The sequence below is a fragment of the Struthio camelus genome, chromosome 35, assembly GCF_040807025.1.
Source record: "Struthio camelus isolate bStrCam1 chromosome 35, bStrCam1.hap1, whole genome shotgun sequence".
Classification (NCBI taxonomy): domain Eukaryota; kingdom Metazoa; phylum Chordata; class Aves; order Struthioniformes; family Struthionidae; genus Struthio; species Struthio camelus.
The window spans coordinates 418,057-434,030 of NC_090976.1; the positions used below are offsets into that span (position 1 = coordinate 418,057).

At 64.7% G+C, this 15,974-nt stretch overlaps 2 protein-coding genes across 4 annotated transcripts in view; both read right to left on the reverse strand.

Moving 5' to 3' along the window:
- Positions 1-4,175: 4,175 nt before the first annotated feature.
- Positions 4,176-11,299, reverse strand: LOC138063782 (RNA-binding protein 4B-like). Of its 3 annotated transcripts, none has more exons than XR_011137151.1 (4): positions 11,128-11,220; positions 9,560-9,982; positions 5,760-6,648; positions 4,176-4,839 (listed from the first exon to the last, which is right to left on the reverse strand). XR_011137151.1 is itself a non-coding variant. In XM_068923803.1 (4 exons), exons 2-3 carry the CDS (start codon positions 9,969-9,971, stop codon positions 5,957-5,959), a joined length of 1,104 nt encoding a protein of 367 aa, XP_068779904.1. In that variant the 5' UTR covers positions 9,972-9,982; positions 11,128-11,299; the 3' UTR covers positions 4,176-4,839; positions 5,950-5,956. The 3 variants fall into 3 exon arrangements, 2 of the variants coding, with proteins under 2 accessions (XP_068779904.1, XP_068779905.1); XM_068923803.1 differs by having other exon boundaries at positions 5,950-6,648; positions 11,128-11,299; XM_068923804.1 differs by having other exon boundaries at positions 5,950-6,648; positions 11,102-11,149.
- Positions 11,300-13,271: 1,972 nt separating this feature from the next.
- SPTBN2 (spectrin beta, non-erythrocytic 2) overlaps positions 13,272-15,974 on the reverse strand; it is a 28,196-nt gene continuing 25,493 nt past the window's right edge. Inside the window, exons 34-36 of the mRNA XM_068923687.1 lie at positions 15,721-15,894; positions 15,602-15,644; positions 13,272-13,622 (exon numbers count right to left, since the gene is read on the reverse strand). Of these exons, the coding sequence (XP_068779788.1) occupies positions 13,401-13,622; positions 15,602-15,644; positions 15,721-15,894 (439 nt within the window). The 3' untranslated portion in view covers positions 13,272-13,400. The remainder of the gene's footprint in view (positions 13,623-15,601; positions 15,645-15,720; positions 15,895-15,974) is intronic.

A 15,974-nucleotide genomic window follows, 5' to 3' on the forward strand; every position in this document is an offset into this window, starting at 1 on the left:
CCGGCTGCGGGGACGGGCCCTGGGGGTCCGTGCTGCTCGCGGGTGGTGTAAGAGCTGCTTTCGACCGGCCGGCGTTTTGGGGTGGTTCTGCCTGTCCGCCGGCGTTTCGCTTAGCCGGCGGAGGGGAGTAGCCGCAGGGACGAACCTGCTTGCGCTTTCCTGCTTGCTCCGCTGGACGCTGCCGTGCGGGTGGTCTTGCCGGAGGTGGGGGGAGCTTTAAATTGACGGCGGGGTTAGGGGCGCCTCCTCGGCGGCCTGAGCGACGCGGTCCTGCCCGCGGGGTGCTGGGGACGCTGCGCGCGCGGAGCTAAGGGCGCTGCCTCTCTCCTCCCCTGCACGCTCCGTGTCTCGATTCATTTCAATCCCCCCCTGCGGCCGAACGCAGCCCCTCGTGTCCTTCCCCGGGACGCAGCTACTTCATCGGAAAGGGTTCTGTTCCTAAACTGACAGACACAGGAGCTACCTCGACTTTCTCTAAGAAATACCTATTTTTGTAAGTTAAGTCACGCAGACCTGACTTCCCAGTCAGTTGAGCGCACGCCAGCCTCGTCTCTTACTTTGTCGTCATTCGCTGTTGGTGTAAACCGTTCTGTGGCCGTTTGGCACGTTAACCAGCTTGTTTGCAGTCGACCCGCTGTCGCGCAGGATGAGTGTGGGCAAGTGAATGATTAAAAGCACCAAGACAGTTTCAGCTGAAGAAAAGACTGGACTTGGAGTAAGCGGCCCCGTTTCCCAGCGCCCTGTTGCGGTAAGCGCTAAAGTGGCGTAATGATTACCAGCACGGGCACGAACATCCTTCTGGAGGAGGCGTGCTTACTGCTCACGGGTTTCCAGGCTCGTTAGGCGGTATCTTAAACGTATTCCGTTAAACGGTCCATCTCAGATAACCTATTCCCAGTACGATTTCTTTGTTACAGAGACTGGTTTTGAGAAGAAAAGCTGAATGTATAACATACTACAAGATAAAGATTATTGTTTGCTCCTTTGTTTTGAATCCAAGAATGCTTTTGTTTAAATACGGCATTCAGTTGCTTTTCTAAGTAGCTCACTAAATGAAACTTAATCAGCGTAGCGATAACTGGATAAATGTTAATGATTCTTCTGTACGCTTAACTAGTAATGCATGGTTGACTTGTATCTCTTAGGCCAACTTGTGTTTTTTCACTACTGGAATGATTATTAAAGTTTCTAAAACGTTTTGTCCGCTGTGTTATCTGTTCTTTGAGCTGGGGCTTTCAGTAGCTCGTTTCCTTCTAAAGGAAACCATGTCATCATCTTTAGGCTGCGTTTTTCTTGGAGACCTCTAGGTTTATGATGAACGCAGATCTCTTAAATAGCTCTGTCCAGCAGCCGCGTCGCTGAGATGACACGTTCACGACCGCTCAGCCGCTGCCCCGGGTGGCGCGTATGAAATAGTCCGTTCCTTCTAGCGAGCAGGACTGTGGCTTCCGCGCCGAGCCTCCCGGAGGAGAAGGCATCCCGTGGCTTCGCTCGTGCGGCCGGAGCAGGGAGCTCTCCCGGCAGCTCCAGCTCGGCTCGAAGGGCTCGAGAGAAGCGGAGCTCCTGGGAAAGCAGGAAGGCCGGGGGTAAACAAGCCGTGACCCGAAATCGTGCCCCGGTTGGGTAAAAATGGTGCCAACGCCGTTTCCGATGCGGGGCGGCCTCCCTGCTGAGCGGCACGCCTCGGCCCGTGGCCGCTCTGCGGTGCGGGGCGAGCTTACGGAAAGGGAAGCCGGAGGTGGATCGCAGAGCTGGACGCGGCGCGGAGGAAGCGGGAGCAGTTCCGCCTTCCAGCGGGGCCGGCAGCGGCAAGAGACGTCCGCGGGATGCGGCGTGCACGCTGAGGTCTGGCGGCAAGTCCATCAGCCCCTGGGCTGTCGTCCGGCGGGAAAGCAGCAGCTCCCGGTGTTTCACGTGCGTCCTTAAACGCTACACAAGCGATGTTCGGTTGTGTTGCTCTTGTTTCACTTCTGTCTTCCGCGGAGGGGTGGCAGGGAGGGCACAACCGCGACTGTAACGGGCTGGGCGGTTTTATCGGTGCTTGTTTGGACAGGGAGAAGCCGTTTGCTCCGTGTGTGCGTGCAGCCTGCTGCCAAAGTCAACAGCCAGCGCTAACACCGGCGCGCGCAGCGGTCCGACGGCGGAGCGGTGTTGTCGTCGCAGCCTGCTGCCCCGCTGACGAGTGTTTCGCTATCCTACGCGCTGCCTTAGAGCAGGGAGCTAAATCCGAGGAGCTCTTTGCATAACGGCAGAGAGACGGTGGCGCTGCGAGTCTCGCAGACGGGCTTTCCCCGGGCCCCGCGCTCGGGGACGAATCCAGACCGACCGCGGCTGCTTCCCTGCCATCCCCGCGGCTGCCTCCAGGGTGTACGCCTGTTTGTGTTTTAACGCCGTTCCTGTTTACCTCGGTTTTATGGTAGCGAAAGGACCGCTACGCCTTTCCTTCGATCGCCGTGACCTAAATTATCAAGGCCAGAGCACTGAATAAACAGTAATTTGGAGCATTTACGGACAAGCCAGCCCACGCGCGCGTGCTGTTTGCTAGCACCAAGCGCGCAGCTCGGCTTACGTTGCGCGCTCCGTCCCGGCGCGGTGACGCGACAGCCGCAACCGCAAGGGCAGTTGGTATCGTTTTTGGAGGATTTTGTTCTAGCAAAGAATCGTCAGATTTAAAAATACAGCGACGCCACCTAAAGGGTTGTAAGACGAGTCGGGGCAACCTGGTTTCGCGGATCCCTTCGGAGCGGGAAGTCCAAGCGTCTGGAAGCGGCTGTGGCCACAGCCGCAGCTGAAGGGCAGCAGTGGAAGAATCATTAACGAGTGCGGAGTAACGAGCTCGGCTCCCGGGGGGGGGACAGGGAGAGCAGAAGGGAAGGAAGACAAGGAGCGAGCCTGTATCCTCTCGAACCAGCAAAGACGAGAAGCTCCCAGAGGCCGCGATGTCCCAGAAGGAAATTTTTAAGAGAAAGCACAGGACCCGCTGAGCCCCCGCTGGCCACAGCCGTGGCCTAAGAAATAGAAAAAAAACCCATGGCGATACTGATAGAAATAACTACGTACCCACCGAAGATCCCAGTTTGCTTTAAAACACTAAAAATTAGAAATCATCTCTGTAGCCAGTGAAGCGCTAAAGGGAAGGTGCTTTAAGAGCCTGCAGGCAGCTGAGGAAAGGCAGCCGGCCTGGAAATGCTCCCAGCTGCTCAACAGCAGCTGGCCTCAGGTGATGGCTGTTACTTAACGATTCGGGATGCTTGTGCCCCAGCTGTCACCAATTGCTAATAAAACCCCATGAGGGTGGCTGAGAGCGGTGAGATGAGCTGGCTGAGCCGTGACGGTGGTGGTCAGCGCTGGAGCGGGGACGGGAGGCCCGGGGGGGGGGCTGGAAAACGGCGCGGCGTTACCGAAGGAGCGAGTCGGCCCGGTCCAACCGGCCCGTCCCCAGGAGACGTGGGAGAATCGGAAGCGGTTTGGCCGACAGGCGCATGAGCGAGATGCTTAAGGGGGGAGGACGAGAAAACCCGCGCGCGGGTTGAAGCGCGGCCCCCGCTCGGAGGGCCGGCGGCCCGTCGCGCGGCGGGGAGGTGATCCGCCCCTGCGTCCCCGCCAGCGGCGCCCGGCTGCAGCCCCGAAAGCCACCTAGCAAACTGCAGAGGGCCCGCGCAGCCCTGAAAAGCTATTGTTTGCGCTAATCTTCGCTAGCCGGGCTCATCAGCGCGTGTCTGAGCCCCTGCGAAGGGTCTCAGCGTGGGCTAATTCGATGCCATCTGCTCGCGGGGCCACGAAAAGCCGCGGGCGGCTCCGAGCATCTCCCCGCAGCGCGATGCCCAGCGCGGCCTTTCGCTCGGCCGAGAAACCTCTCGGCTCCCCTCGTCGGGTTTTATCGAGAGCAGCTCAACGCTGGGGAAGAGCTGGGGGCCGAGGGCTTCCCGCAAGAGCCCCCCGCTCAGGAGCCGAGCGGCCGGCGGAGGCTGGAAGCGCCTCGTCCCCTCTGAACCCCCCCAGCAGGCCCTCGCCGTGGCCCCCAGCCCCAGGCTTCCCCCCACGGAGCGGCTCATTTTAACAGGAATCGTATTAAGTATAAATACAAGGACCGCCCCCCCCCTCCACGCTTGCCCCTTTTTACCCCACGTGCCAGGGAGAGCATGAAAACACACTTCACGCACCGCAACGCACACTCGAATCTCTTAAAGAGTTTATTTTACTGGAAAGAGTGTTCAAGCAACGCTAAACCTCCGAGAGGAGAATCACAGGTTACGTTCCAAACATAATGTCGTCTTTTCCGCACAGATGGCACAACACAGGCCAGGGCTCAAGGGAGCAGGGCTTAGCAGTATCAAGTAAGCTACATTATTTAGTATTAAAAAGTTAAGACTGATTATTCACCCTTTAAAAAATATAACACGTTCTTTTTTAAAAAAGAAAAGGGACGCTACAGAGCAAACTGCAAGAGGAAGAGAGTAGCTCCAAGCATGTCTCCGAAGGGGAAACAGAAAAGCGAAGCTCGTACTACAGCTACACTAGCTCAAAACCTGAGCCTAGACCAGCTAGGGGTGGCCTGGGGCTAGAAAGCAGCACGGAGGAAAGGCAGTCGGGTTAGGGAAAGGCTGCTGCCAGAGGAAAACAGAGGCCACAAAACTAACTCAAAGCAATTCCTGAAAAATAAAAACAAAAAAGGGGAAGTTAAGTTACTTCTCGCTAGACTATGAAGAAGCTGAAGTGTCCATTAGGAACAAATTCATTAGCTGCAATAGGTATGCTTTGAAGCCCAGCACAGTTTGACACGCATGATACAGATTTCATGTGCAACAGGAACCCGACGTCCAGCCGCAAATATCTTACCTGAAAGAGAAAAGCACAGTTGGTTCAGAGGCCTGGAAATAAAACGTCTGCCCTGAAAGAGCTCAGGCCGTGCCCGGTCTCCTGGACACGGAGGAAGCCAGCGCCCCGGAGGAGTTAGCCCGGCTTCCTGAAAGCGAGGAGGGCCGACGCGCGAGCGAGGCGCCTGCTCGCCTCCAAACCAGCCGTGGCCAACGGGGCTCTCGGTGGGGAGGGGGGCGGCTCCGACTCACCCGCGAGAGCCGCTTCGCCGCGGGTCTCCCGGGCCTGCCCGCCTCCTGCGGCTACCACCCCGGGGACGCCCCCCCGTCCGAGCCCCGGCGAAGACCGCTCCGACGGCTACGTCGGAGGGCGCCGGCCCCCGGGGGCTGGCCGTAGCCCTTGGCTCTGCTCCGGGGCCGCAGGGAGCCCCCCAAACCTCCCCGTAGCCGCAGGCCGGAGAGGCACCCTGGGACGGGCTACTAAAAAGCCAGGTGCAAGAGACACCTCCAGCAGGGCTTCCCCTGTCCTGCCAGAGCAGAGGGCAGAGCAGGCAACGAGCTGCTCTTCGTTAAGAGGAGCAAGGCAGAGCGGCCTGCTAGGACCGCGTGCAGCTCGGGGCAAGAGAGCAACGCGGCAGCCCGGCCCGGCGCGAGCCAGGCCGCCCGCGCGGGGTTTCGGGCTGCCGGGGCAGGAGCCGGGCTCGGACTCGCCTCCGCTTCCCCGGTGCCTCCCAACAGGCAAAAGCGCCTTCGTGGCGGGGGGCTGTTTATCGCTGGCTGCGCGGCAGAGCGCGGCGGGGGGGCGCGTTTCCCCGCGCGCCGGTCCCCCGGCTCCCTGCGCGGCACGGGCACGCGGGGCTCTTAACGTTGAGTGCCCAGCTTCTGCAGCTAACGTCCGCTCCCGGCCTCAGGAAGGGCCTGTCCTAAGCCAGGTCCTTTTACCTTAATCTCAGCTCCAAGCAGGAGTTACAGCTTAGATGCTTGACCGGTGTTAACAGAGGTAGGGCACTTATTTCTAGCGGTCATCGCTACGGAGCCCGAACACGGCCCCGCAGGCCCGGCCCCTTATCGTGCACCTGCCCTGAGAAAACAGAGACAAGCGCCCGCGCGCTGGACCTGAACACGCTCTCACCTCCGACTCAAAACGCAGAGTACCGCGCCCTGTCCGCGTACGGGTCCCGCCCGAACCGCTGCACGTCGTAGAGGGAGGCCCGAGCGACCGACGAGACCGGCGACAGCTGACTACGATCGTAAGTGTACGCCTCTCCGACGGTGGTGGCCGCGGCTGCCGTGCGGCGCAGGGGGCTTCTATCCCGGGTGTAATAGGTGGAGGAGGCGGCCGCCGCGGCCGCGGTGGCGGCGGCGGCCACGGCGGCTGCCGCTCCCGGGGTCGGCAGCAGAGCTCTATCGTACGCGTCTAGGGTGGTGGGGATGCGACTGGCCATGGCTGTGGTGGCGGCCATGGCCGTGGACTGCACTTGGGAGTACTGCGCGTACTGCGAGTACTGGGCCATGGTCTGCTCTGCATAGGCGTCGTATGCAGAGGCCGTCGCATAGGACCTCACGCGGTAGCGCTTGTAGTAGTCGACCATTCCGCCATACCCGTCATCGTAATACATGGTCTCCCCATAGCCCGCGGGGTAGGGAGTGCGCACCGCTCCGTACTGCTCATTATAGGCCTCGGTAAAGTCAGCCACTTGCCCCGGGCGATCTACCGGACACTCTTTAGACCAGTGCCCTTCCTTCCCGCACCGGTAGCAGCCGCTCTTGTCTCCCATCCCGGGCGCGGTCCTGAGCCGACTCGTGGACAACTGCACGCGCATCCGCTTGCCTTTAAGAAACAGACGCAAGAAGGGTTGCTATAATTAACTGAGGCCACACCAAAACATTCATTATAAAAACAGAGCACAATAATTCAAACATCAGGGCAGAGCCGACTGGATTTCCCCCCAGCAGCCAGCGTTACCGCCACCGGACAGCATCCAGCTGAAATTCGCACCAAGAGCTTCTCGCTCTTTGCCAGGTCCCAGCTCCTCGCTTTCTGCAACGCTAGAAATTACCGCTGTAAAAGGAAGCCAGCCCTGGTGCGGGAGGGACCTGACCGCTCCCGGCTCGAATCCACGAGCTCAAGGCGGAGCCGCGTCCTGGCAAACAGCAAACCGACTTACCGGGAAGCAGGGCGACGGGCACGGGGCTCCCGTGCGGGGCGCAACCGCCGGCGGGACCCGAGCGCTCCCCGCGCCGGCAGCCCCGCGGCCCTGGGCCGGCCGCTCGGACGGGGCTCGGGGGGCGCTGGGTTGGCGTCAACCACGCGAGCCCCCGACTGTCTCGTCTTCCAGCCAAAGCTGCGCGGAGACAGTCTGCTCCTCGAGGGGCTAAAGACAACGCGCAGTCCCGCTCCGGCCTTGCAGTGACGCTCCGGGAGCGCGGAAGCCCAGTCTAACAGCTAATTAGCCAGCTTACTAACGAGCCCTTCCTCTTCTGGGCGTTACGCTGCACTCTGAGCGCCCTCGGCGGCTTCGCTGAGCGCAAACTTCGTTCTGGTCTTCGCGCCGCGCTCAGCGCAGCGGAAACGCTCTGACAGCGCCTCCGAGCGGCGACCGCCCCGAGCGAGCGAGGTTCGGGCAGGAAGCCGCCTGCCGAACGCGCTTCCAGCGCGGCACGAGAAAAGCGAGTAGCGCTGCTGGGAAAAGAGCCCTTCCAAAGAGGGTGAGGATCTCCGGCGCGTGACGGGGAGCGCTTGCTCCTTCCGGTCTGACGAGCGCCGTCTGGCTAGACGAGGCCGGCGTTCACCAACTCCCCGCCGGCGCGTGCGGCGGCGCTGTTTGACCGCGGAGGGGACGGGCGGCCCCGTACCCGCGTCCTACGACAGCGCCTTGGCCTTCAGGGACGCCGAACCGGACCCGAGGCGTCATCCTGAGCGAGCCACGCCGTTTCGGCGAGAAGTCACAGCAGCGCGGCGGCTGCGCGGACGCGGAGCAGGTGAAGAGCCCTTTCACCGCCGACCTACAGTCCCTGAGGAGCCACCTCCAGCCCTGCTAGCGCTGGGGTGGAAAAGAGTCGGGACAGGGAAGGCCGCAGAGCCGGAGAGGTTTGAATTCTTCTGAAAACAGCCAGCTCTGGGAAACACCTGGAAACGGGAGCGCCGGGGTTTGCCGAAATCCCCGTGGCGCACCGGGAAGGCGGAGCGCCTCGTCCGCCGGTCGCGGCTCGGCTGAGCCCCCGGCGCGGGCGAGCGAACCGGACTCCAGGCAAGGGACCGCTGCGGACGGATCGCCGCCGGACGCGTCGCTCTTAACTGCCTTCCTCCGTTCAGACCCGGCCGGACCCAACGCTGCGGCCTCCAGGCAGGTGCAAGCGCTCGCCGTCGGCGCTGGAAAGAAGGTGGCTTTTTGTACCACCGCAGCCGCGCGGGCCGAAGCTCAACTGATAAATTAAGTCAATTCATGCTGCGTGCAGAAAGCCAGACGCTCTACCAAGCTACTGAATTAGTTTGTGGGCTGCGGAAGAGACCGAGGCGCTGGCTAAAGAGAAGAGACCGCTGGCTAAGGCAGTTTGCGCTAACAGCGGAGCGTTAGCACAGGGAAGGCAACGTGCGGCAAAGCCGTGGGATCCCTCAGCTTATAACGCGCTTCTTGTCCCGCCGCCCGTTTCGGGTCATCAAGAGTCAGGCGAAGGCCTGGAAACGCACGTCAAGAGAGCGAGGGAGGCCACGTGCCTCGGAAGCGGGGAGGGGGGGGGACGCGGGCGCAGGGAATCAAGTGGATCAGGCACCGCCGTTCGCCAGGCAAGGGAACGCGGCGAGAGGGGAAGGCAGCCCGGTTTCACGCCGCGGAGCCGGGATCCGCTGCCTCGCGCGTCGTCGCTCAGGCCCGGCAGGACCGAGAGCAGCGGCCGTTCGCGCAAGAGTTTGGACTTCGCCTTCCGCGTCCTCCTGCGGGGCTCAACTCAGGGACCAGATCAGTCCCGTCCTCCCCCGGCCCCCTCCGAAACGCCCCGCGTCCTCGTTCCAGCTGCCTCAGAAAGATCAGGAACCTCACGTCCCTGTGCGGACTGCAGGGAAAGGGAGAAGGGGCGCCTGGTCTCTTAGGGCCTTCCTTCTTGGGAAGGAAAAGAGCCCCCACGGTTGGGACCTAAGCTCTCATCTTCGTCGTGGGAAAGAAACGGGGGGGGGCCACACCGGCATTGCGAGGCACAAGAGAGCTGGAACACGAGAAAAACCATTCGCGCTTAATTCCAGCGCGGGGAAAAGGCAGGCAAGCCCCCGGCCCCGCTTGGCAGGCCACCTTTGAGGTCTTGCGAAAGGGCTCCCGTTCAACGGCCTACGCTTTTAAACGCTCACAGAAATAAGGGTTTATCTTCGCCCTTCCCAATCTCCAGCCGGGAGCGCGGACATCCTGCCCGGAGCCCCGTTCCGCCCCGCCTCCTCCCAAGGAGCATCTGCAGCTGGTCAGGGACGAAGACGCTCCCAAACGCCCCGGCCGCCTCAACCTAAGCTTGAAAGGACTGGAAGTATTTACCTAGGATAGAAAAATCGGGATTCCTCCCGTTCCCTGGCCTCCCCGGCAAATTCACGCTCTGGGGGGCACGGCCCAAAAGCGAGCCCGCTCGAAGACGAGCCCGCGTCCGAACGCGGCCGCCCCGCCCCGTCCCTGCTCCCGGCCGATTTACAGCCGACCTGCTTCCTCGGGGCACAGCCTGGCGCTACCTACTCCCAGCGAAGGCCCCGGTTCACGTTTCACCTTGGAACTCGGTGTTGTCCAGGCCGCGGATGGCCTCCACCGCGTCCTCCGCCCGCTCCATGTGCACAAAGGCATAGTCCTTGACGATGTCGCACTCGATGACGGGGCCGTACTCCTCGAACTTGGCCCGCAGCTCCAGGTTGGTGCAGGTGGGGCTGATGTTGCCCACGTGCAGCTTGGTGGAGGCCTTGCTCTTGTTCTTGCTGGCCTCCACGTTGATGCAGACGCCGTGCAGCTTGTGGTGGTGCAGGTTGCGGATGGCGTCCTCGGCCGCCGTCTTGTCCTCGATGTGCACGAAGCCGTAGTTCTTGATGATGTCGCACTCCAGCACCTTGCCGTACTGCTCGAAGAGCGAGCGGATCTCCTGCTCCGTCGCCTCCCGCGGCAGGTTCCCGATGAACAGCTTCACCATCTCGGCCAAGCCTGCGCCGGCAGGGGGACGGTTTGGGGGGGTGCCGCATTTTGGGGGGGGGGCAGTACCGCCGTAACCCCCCTCCTCCTCGCCCCAGATCCCCCTTTCCTCCACCCCCGGGCACCCGCCAGCTCCCGAAACGCAGCCCTGCGCTGAGCGGGGGACCCAGCCACCCATGGCCCTGTTTCTACAGCAGTATAAACCTCCCCCCCTTGCCCCACAGGTCCTATGGATGCCCCCAAAAACCTCCTGCCCCACAGCCCCTATGGATCCCCCCAAACCCCCTCAGCACCTCCTGCCTTACAGGCTCTATGGACCCCCCCAAAACCCCCAGCACCCTCTGCCCCACAGCCCCTATGGACCCCCCCAAAATCCCCCAGCACCCTCTGTCTCACAGGCCCCACCGACCCCCCAAAACCCCCCCAGCACCCCTTGCCCCACAGGCCCTATGGCCCTCCCCAAAACCCCCCCAGCACCCCCTGCCCCACAGGCCCTATGGCCCCCCCCCAAAATTCCCCCAGCACCCCCTGCCCCACAATCCCTATGGCCCCCCCCCAAAATTCCCCCAGCACTTCCTTCCCCTATGGCCCTCACAACCCCCCGCAAACCTCCTGCCCCACGGCCCCTATGGATCCCCCAAATCCCCCTCAGCACCCCTTGCCCCACAGGCCCTATGGCCCTCACAACCCCCCCCCCAAACCTCCTGCCCCACAGCCCCTATGGATCCCCCCAAATCCCCCTCAGCACCCCTTGCCCCACAGGCCCTATGGCCCTCACAAGCCCCCCCCAAACCTCCTGCCCCACAGCCCCTATGGACCCCCCGAAAACCCCCCCCGCACCCTCTGCCCCGCAGGCCCTATGAACCCCCTCAAATCCTCCTGCCCCACAGGCCCTGTGGACCCCCCCCAAACCCCTCAACCCCGCAGCCCCTATGGACCCCCCCCAGCACCCCCCGCCCCACAGGCCCCATGGATCCCCAACAGGGCCCTGCCCCCCCCGCCCCTACCGAGCCGCCGGCGGGGTCGGGCGGCCGAAGCCCCCCCAGCCCCGCCCCTCCGGCCCCCCCAGCCCCACGGGACCCCCCCAACTGCCCCATGGGGACCGGCTCCCCCCCCTTCCCCCCCCGGTACCGGCGCGGCCGCAGCCCCGCCCCCACCTGCGCCCCTGCCCGCCGCACGAGCCTCACAAAATGGCGGCGACGCTGCGCGGCTCGGCCCCGCCCTCCCGCTGCCATTGGCTGCCGGCGCTGTCCGTCAAGCACCGCCGGGGGAGGGGCTCCCTGCGCCCGGGGCGGTGTGGGCGGGACCGCCTCCGCCTGCGGCGGCTCCGGGCGTTCGCCCCGCCCACGGCCCTTCAGGAGCCAATCAGAGGCGAGAGAGGGGGCAGGGGGCGTGGCGAGCGGCCTGCGGAGCGACCCACTGGGGCCGGGGCGGGGGGAGACTGGAGCAAACCATTCCCGGCTGAGGAGGGGTGGCGGGAGCAGGCCGGCTGGGGAGGGGTCCTGGAGCGATCCACTGGGACCGGGGGGGGGGGAATCCACTGGGATCTAGTGGGGGGGGAGTGGGTAACGGGATCCATTGGGGCCTGGCCGGGGGGGGGAGAGGTCCACTGGGATTGGGGGGGGGGGGGATCCACTGGGATCTAGTGAATGGGGGGAGTGATCCACTGGAGTCTGGCATGGGGGGATCCACTGGGATCTAGGGGGGGAGTGGGTAACGGGATCCATTGGGGCCTGGCCGGGGGGGGGGGAGAGGTCCACTGGGATTGGGGGGGGGGGGGGATCCACTGGGATCTAGTGAATGGGGGGAGGGATCCACAGGAGTCTGGCATGGGGGGATCCACTGGGATCTGGGGGGGGGAGTGGGTAACGGGATCCATTGGGGCCTGGCCGGGGGGGGGGGGAGAGGTCCACTGGGATTGGGGGGGGGGGTCCACTGGGATCTAGTGAATGGGGGGAGGGATCCACTGGAGTCTGGCATGGGGGGATCCACTGGGATCTAGGGGGGGAGTGGGTAACGGGATCCATTGGGGCCTGGCCGGGGGGGGGGGGGAGAGGTCCACTGGGATTGGGGGGGGGGGGGATCCACTGGGATCTAGTGAATGGGGGGAGGGATCCACAGGAGTCTGGCATGGGGGGATCCACTGGGATCTTGGGGGGGGAGTGGGTAACGGGATCCATTGGGGCCTGGCCGGGGGGGGGAGAGGTCCACTGGGATTGGGGGGGGGGATCCACTGGGATCTAGTGAAGGGGGGAAGAGATCCACTGGAGCCTGGTGGGGGGGTCCACTGGGATCTAGTGGGGTGGGTAAGGAGATCCATTGGGGCCTGGTGGGGGGGGGGTCCACTGGGATCTAGTGAAGGGAACACCGGGAGGCCCTGGGGCCTAGCAGGGGTCACCGGGGGGATCCGTTGGGATCTGGTGGTGCTGGCGGAGGCGAAATGCACAGGGCCGAGCCCACACGCGTAGGGCTGCCCGTCCTGTCCCCGTCCCCGTCCTGTCCCCGTCCCGCAGCTCCCACCACCCTGCAGCAGCGGATCCCGTGTGCACACGCATGGGGCTGCCCCTTCCCTCCGGTCCTGTCCCGTCCTGTCCCCATCCCTGTCCTGTCTCCATCCCATCTCATCCCGTCCCCATCCCTGTCCTGCTGCTGTCCCCATTGCTGTCCCCATCCCATCCCCATCCTGTCCCATCCCATCCCCATCCCCATCCCCATCCCCATCCCATCCCATCTCCATCCCCTTCCCACCCCATCCCCATCCCCGTCCCCGTCCACATCCCCATTCCTGTCCCTGTCCCATCCCATCCCCGTCCCCATCCCCATCCCCATCCCTGTCCCCATCCCCGTCCCCATCCCACCCCGTCCCCATCCCCGTCCCCATCCCCATCCTGTCCCCATCCCCATCCCCGTCCCCATCCCCGTCCCCATCCCCGTCCCCATCCCACCCCATCCCCGTCCCCATTCCACCCTGTCCCCATCCCCATCCCCATCCTGTCCCCATCCCCGTCCCCATCCCCGTCCCCATCCCACCCCATCCCCATCCCCATCCTCATCCTGTCCCCGTCCCCATCCCCATCCTGCCCCATCCCACCCCATCCCCATCCCCGTCCCCATCCCCATCCCCATCCTGCCCCATCCCCATCCTGTCCTCATCTTGTCCCCATCCCCATCCCCATCCCACCCCCTCCCCATTCCTGTCCCTGTCCCCATCCCATCCCTGTCCCCATCCAACCCCATCCCATCCCATCCCACCCCCACGCCCCGTCCCCCCCCCACGGCAGCAGGACACGGGGCCGGCGTCTCTACTCGGGCTCTTTATTGGAGTGTCGCCCAGCGCGGGGGCAGCGCGGGGCAGCAAGGCCCCCGGCCGGGCCGGTCCCCGCGGCCCCCGGTCCCCCCCCGCCGCCGCCGCCGCCGCCGCCGCCGCCGCCTATTTGTTCTTCTTGAAGAAGCTGAAGCGTTTCTCGCGCTCCTTGTCCTTGCCGTCGCGGGGCCGCAGCGGGCCGGGGCCCTCGGCGGCGCCGGCGGGCGGCATGCTCAGCGCCCGCGTCATGCCCTTGCCGCCCGCCGCCGCCTCGGCCGCCTCCCGGCGCGCCGCCCCGCCGCCCGCCGCCGCCGCCTGGATCACCCGCACCCACGTGCTCATCTCGGCCTGCGAGGGGAGGGGGGGACACGGGGCCGGCGCCGGGTCACGGGGCCGCCGGGCGCCCGGCCCCAGCTGCACACGCACCGGTGTTTGCACCGCGGCACGCGTGTGTCTGCACACGCACCGGTGTTTGCACTGCGGCACGCGTGTGTGTCTGCACACGCACCGGTGTTTGCACCGTGGCACGCGTGTGTGTCTGCACACGCACCGGTGTTTGCACTGCGGCACACGTGTGTGTGTCTGCACACGCACCGGTGTTTGCACCGCGGCACGTGTGTGTCTGCACACGCACCGGTGTTTGCACCGTGGCACGCGCGTGTGTCTGCACACGCACCGCGGTTTGCACCGCGGCACGCGCGTGTGTCTGCACACGCACCGGTGTTTGCACTGCGGCACGTGTGTGTGTCTGCACACGCACCGGTGTTTGCACTGCGGCACGCGTGTGTCTGCACACGCACCGGTGTTTGCACCGCGGCATGCGCGTGTGTCTGCACACGCACCGGTGTTTGCACTGCGGCACGTGTGTGTGTCTGCACACGCACCGGTGTTTGCACCGCGGCATGCGCGTGTGTCTGCACACGCACCGGTGTTTGCACTGCGGCACACGTGTGTGTGTCTGCACACGCACCGGTGTTTGCACTGCGGCACACGTGTGTGTCTGCACACGCACCGGTGTTTGCACTGCGGCACGTGTGTGTGTCTGCACACGCACCGGTGTTTGCACCGCGGCACGTGTGTGTCTGCACACGCACCGGTGTTTGCACCGCGGCATGCGCGTGTGTCTGCACACGCACCGGTGTTTGCAGCGCGGCACGCGTGTGTGTGTCTGCACACGCACCGGTGTTTGCACTGCGGCACACGTGTGTGTCTGCACACGCACCGGTGTTTGCACTGCGGCACACGTGTGTGTGTCTGCACACGCACCGGTGTTTGCACCGCGGCACACGTGTGTGTCTGCACACGCACCGGTGTTTGCACCGCGGCACGCGTGTGTGTCTGCACACGCACCGGTGTTTGCACCGTGGCACGCGCGTGTGTCTGCACACGCACCGGTGTTTGCACTGCGGCACACGTGTGTGTCTGCACACGCACCGGTGTTTGCACCGCGGCACGCGTGTGTGTCTGCACACGCACCGGTGTTTGCACCGCGGCACGCGTGTGTCTGCACACGCACCGGTGTTTGCACCGCGGCACGCGTGTGTCTGCACACGCACCGGTGTTTGCACCGCGGCACGCGTGTGTCTGCACACGCACCGGTGTTTGCACCGCGGCACGCGTGTGTGTCTGCACACGCACCGGTGTTTGCACTGCGGCACGCGTGTGTGTCTGCACACGCACCGGTGTTTGCACCGCGGCACACGTGTGTGTCTGCACACGCACCGGTGTTTGCACCGCGGCACGTGTGTGTCTGCACACGCACCGGTGTTTGCACCGCGGCACGCGCGTGTGTCTGCACACGCACCGCGGTTTGCACCGCGGCACGCGTGTGCGGCTGCATGTGCCCCGGTGTTTGCACTGCGGCACGCGCGTGTGTCTGCACACGCACCGGTGTTTGCACCGCGGCACGCGTGTGCGGCTGCATGTGCCCCGGTGTTTGCACTGTGGCACGCGTGTGTCTGCACGCGCACCGCTGTTTGCACCGTGACACGCATGTGCGGCTGCACGTGCCCCGGTGTTTGCACCGTGGCACGCGTGTGCGGCTGCATGTGCCCCGGTGTTTGCACCGCGGCACACGTGTGTCTGCACACGCACCGCTGTTTGCACTGTGACACGCGTGTGCGGCTGCACGTGCCCCGGTGTTTGCACTGCGGCACATGTGTGTCTGCACACGCACCGCTCTTTGCACAGCTGCACACACACGTGTCCCCGCACACCCCAGCGTGTCTGCACACACACGCGTGTCCCCGCACACCCCAGCGTGGCCGCACACGCGTGTCCACCCCGCGGCAGCGTTGTGCCCGGCCGCCCGCCCGCGCCGGCCTCACCTCGTCCTTGGCCTGGAAGAGGTACTCCTTGCCGTCGCTCAGCCTGCGGGAGGCACAGGGCACGCGGCTGAGCCCCGCGCCGCGGCCCCCCCGGCCCCCCCCCCCGCCGCCGGCCCTACCCCAGCTTGAAGACGTGCTTGCGCTTCTTGTAGTCGAGGGCGAGGGCGCAGCGGGCGCCCCGGAGCGGGGCGGGCGCCTCGCCGTGGTAGGGCGCCCCGAGGCCGGCGCTCTTGGCGTCCTTGTGGAAGGCCAGGCTGCCGCGGCGCAGCACGCAGTACACGCTCTGCCACGACCTGCCGCGGCCCCCCGCCCCCGTGGGCACCGGCACGAGACCCCCCCCCCCCGCCGCCGCCGCCGGGGGGGCGGGGGGACA

Bases quoted from the DNA above. Each gene is read 5' to 3' on its own strand.
- LOC138063782 (XM_068923803.1), bottom strand. From the start codon at position 9,971: ATGGTGAAGCTGTTCATCGGGAACCTGCCGCGGGAGGCGACGGAGCAG. The intron at 6,649-9,559 runs GTGAAACGTGAA...TGTTTCTTAAAG, and splicing joins GGACAACACCGAGTTCCAAG to GCAAGCGGATGCGCGTGCAG.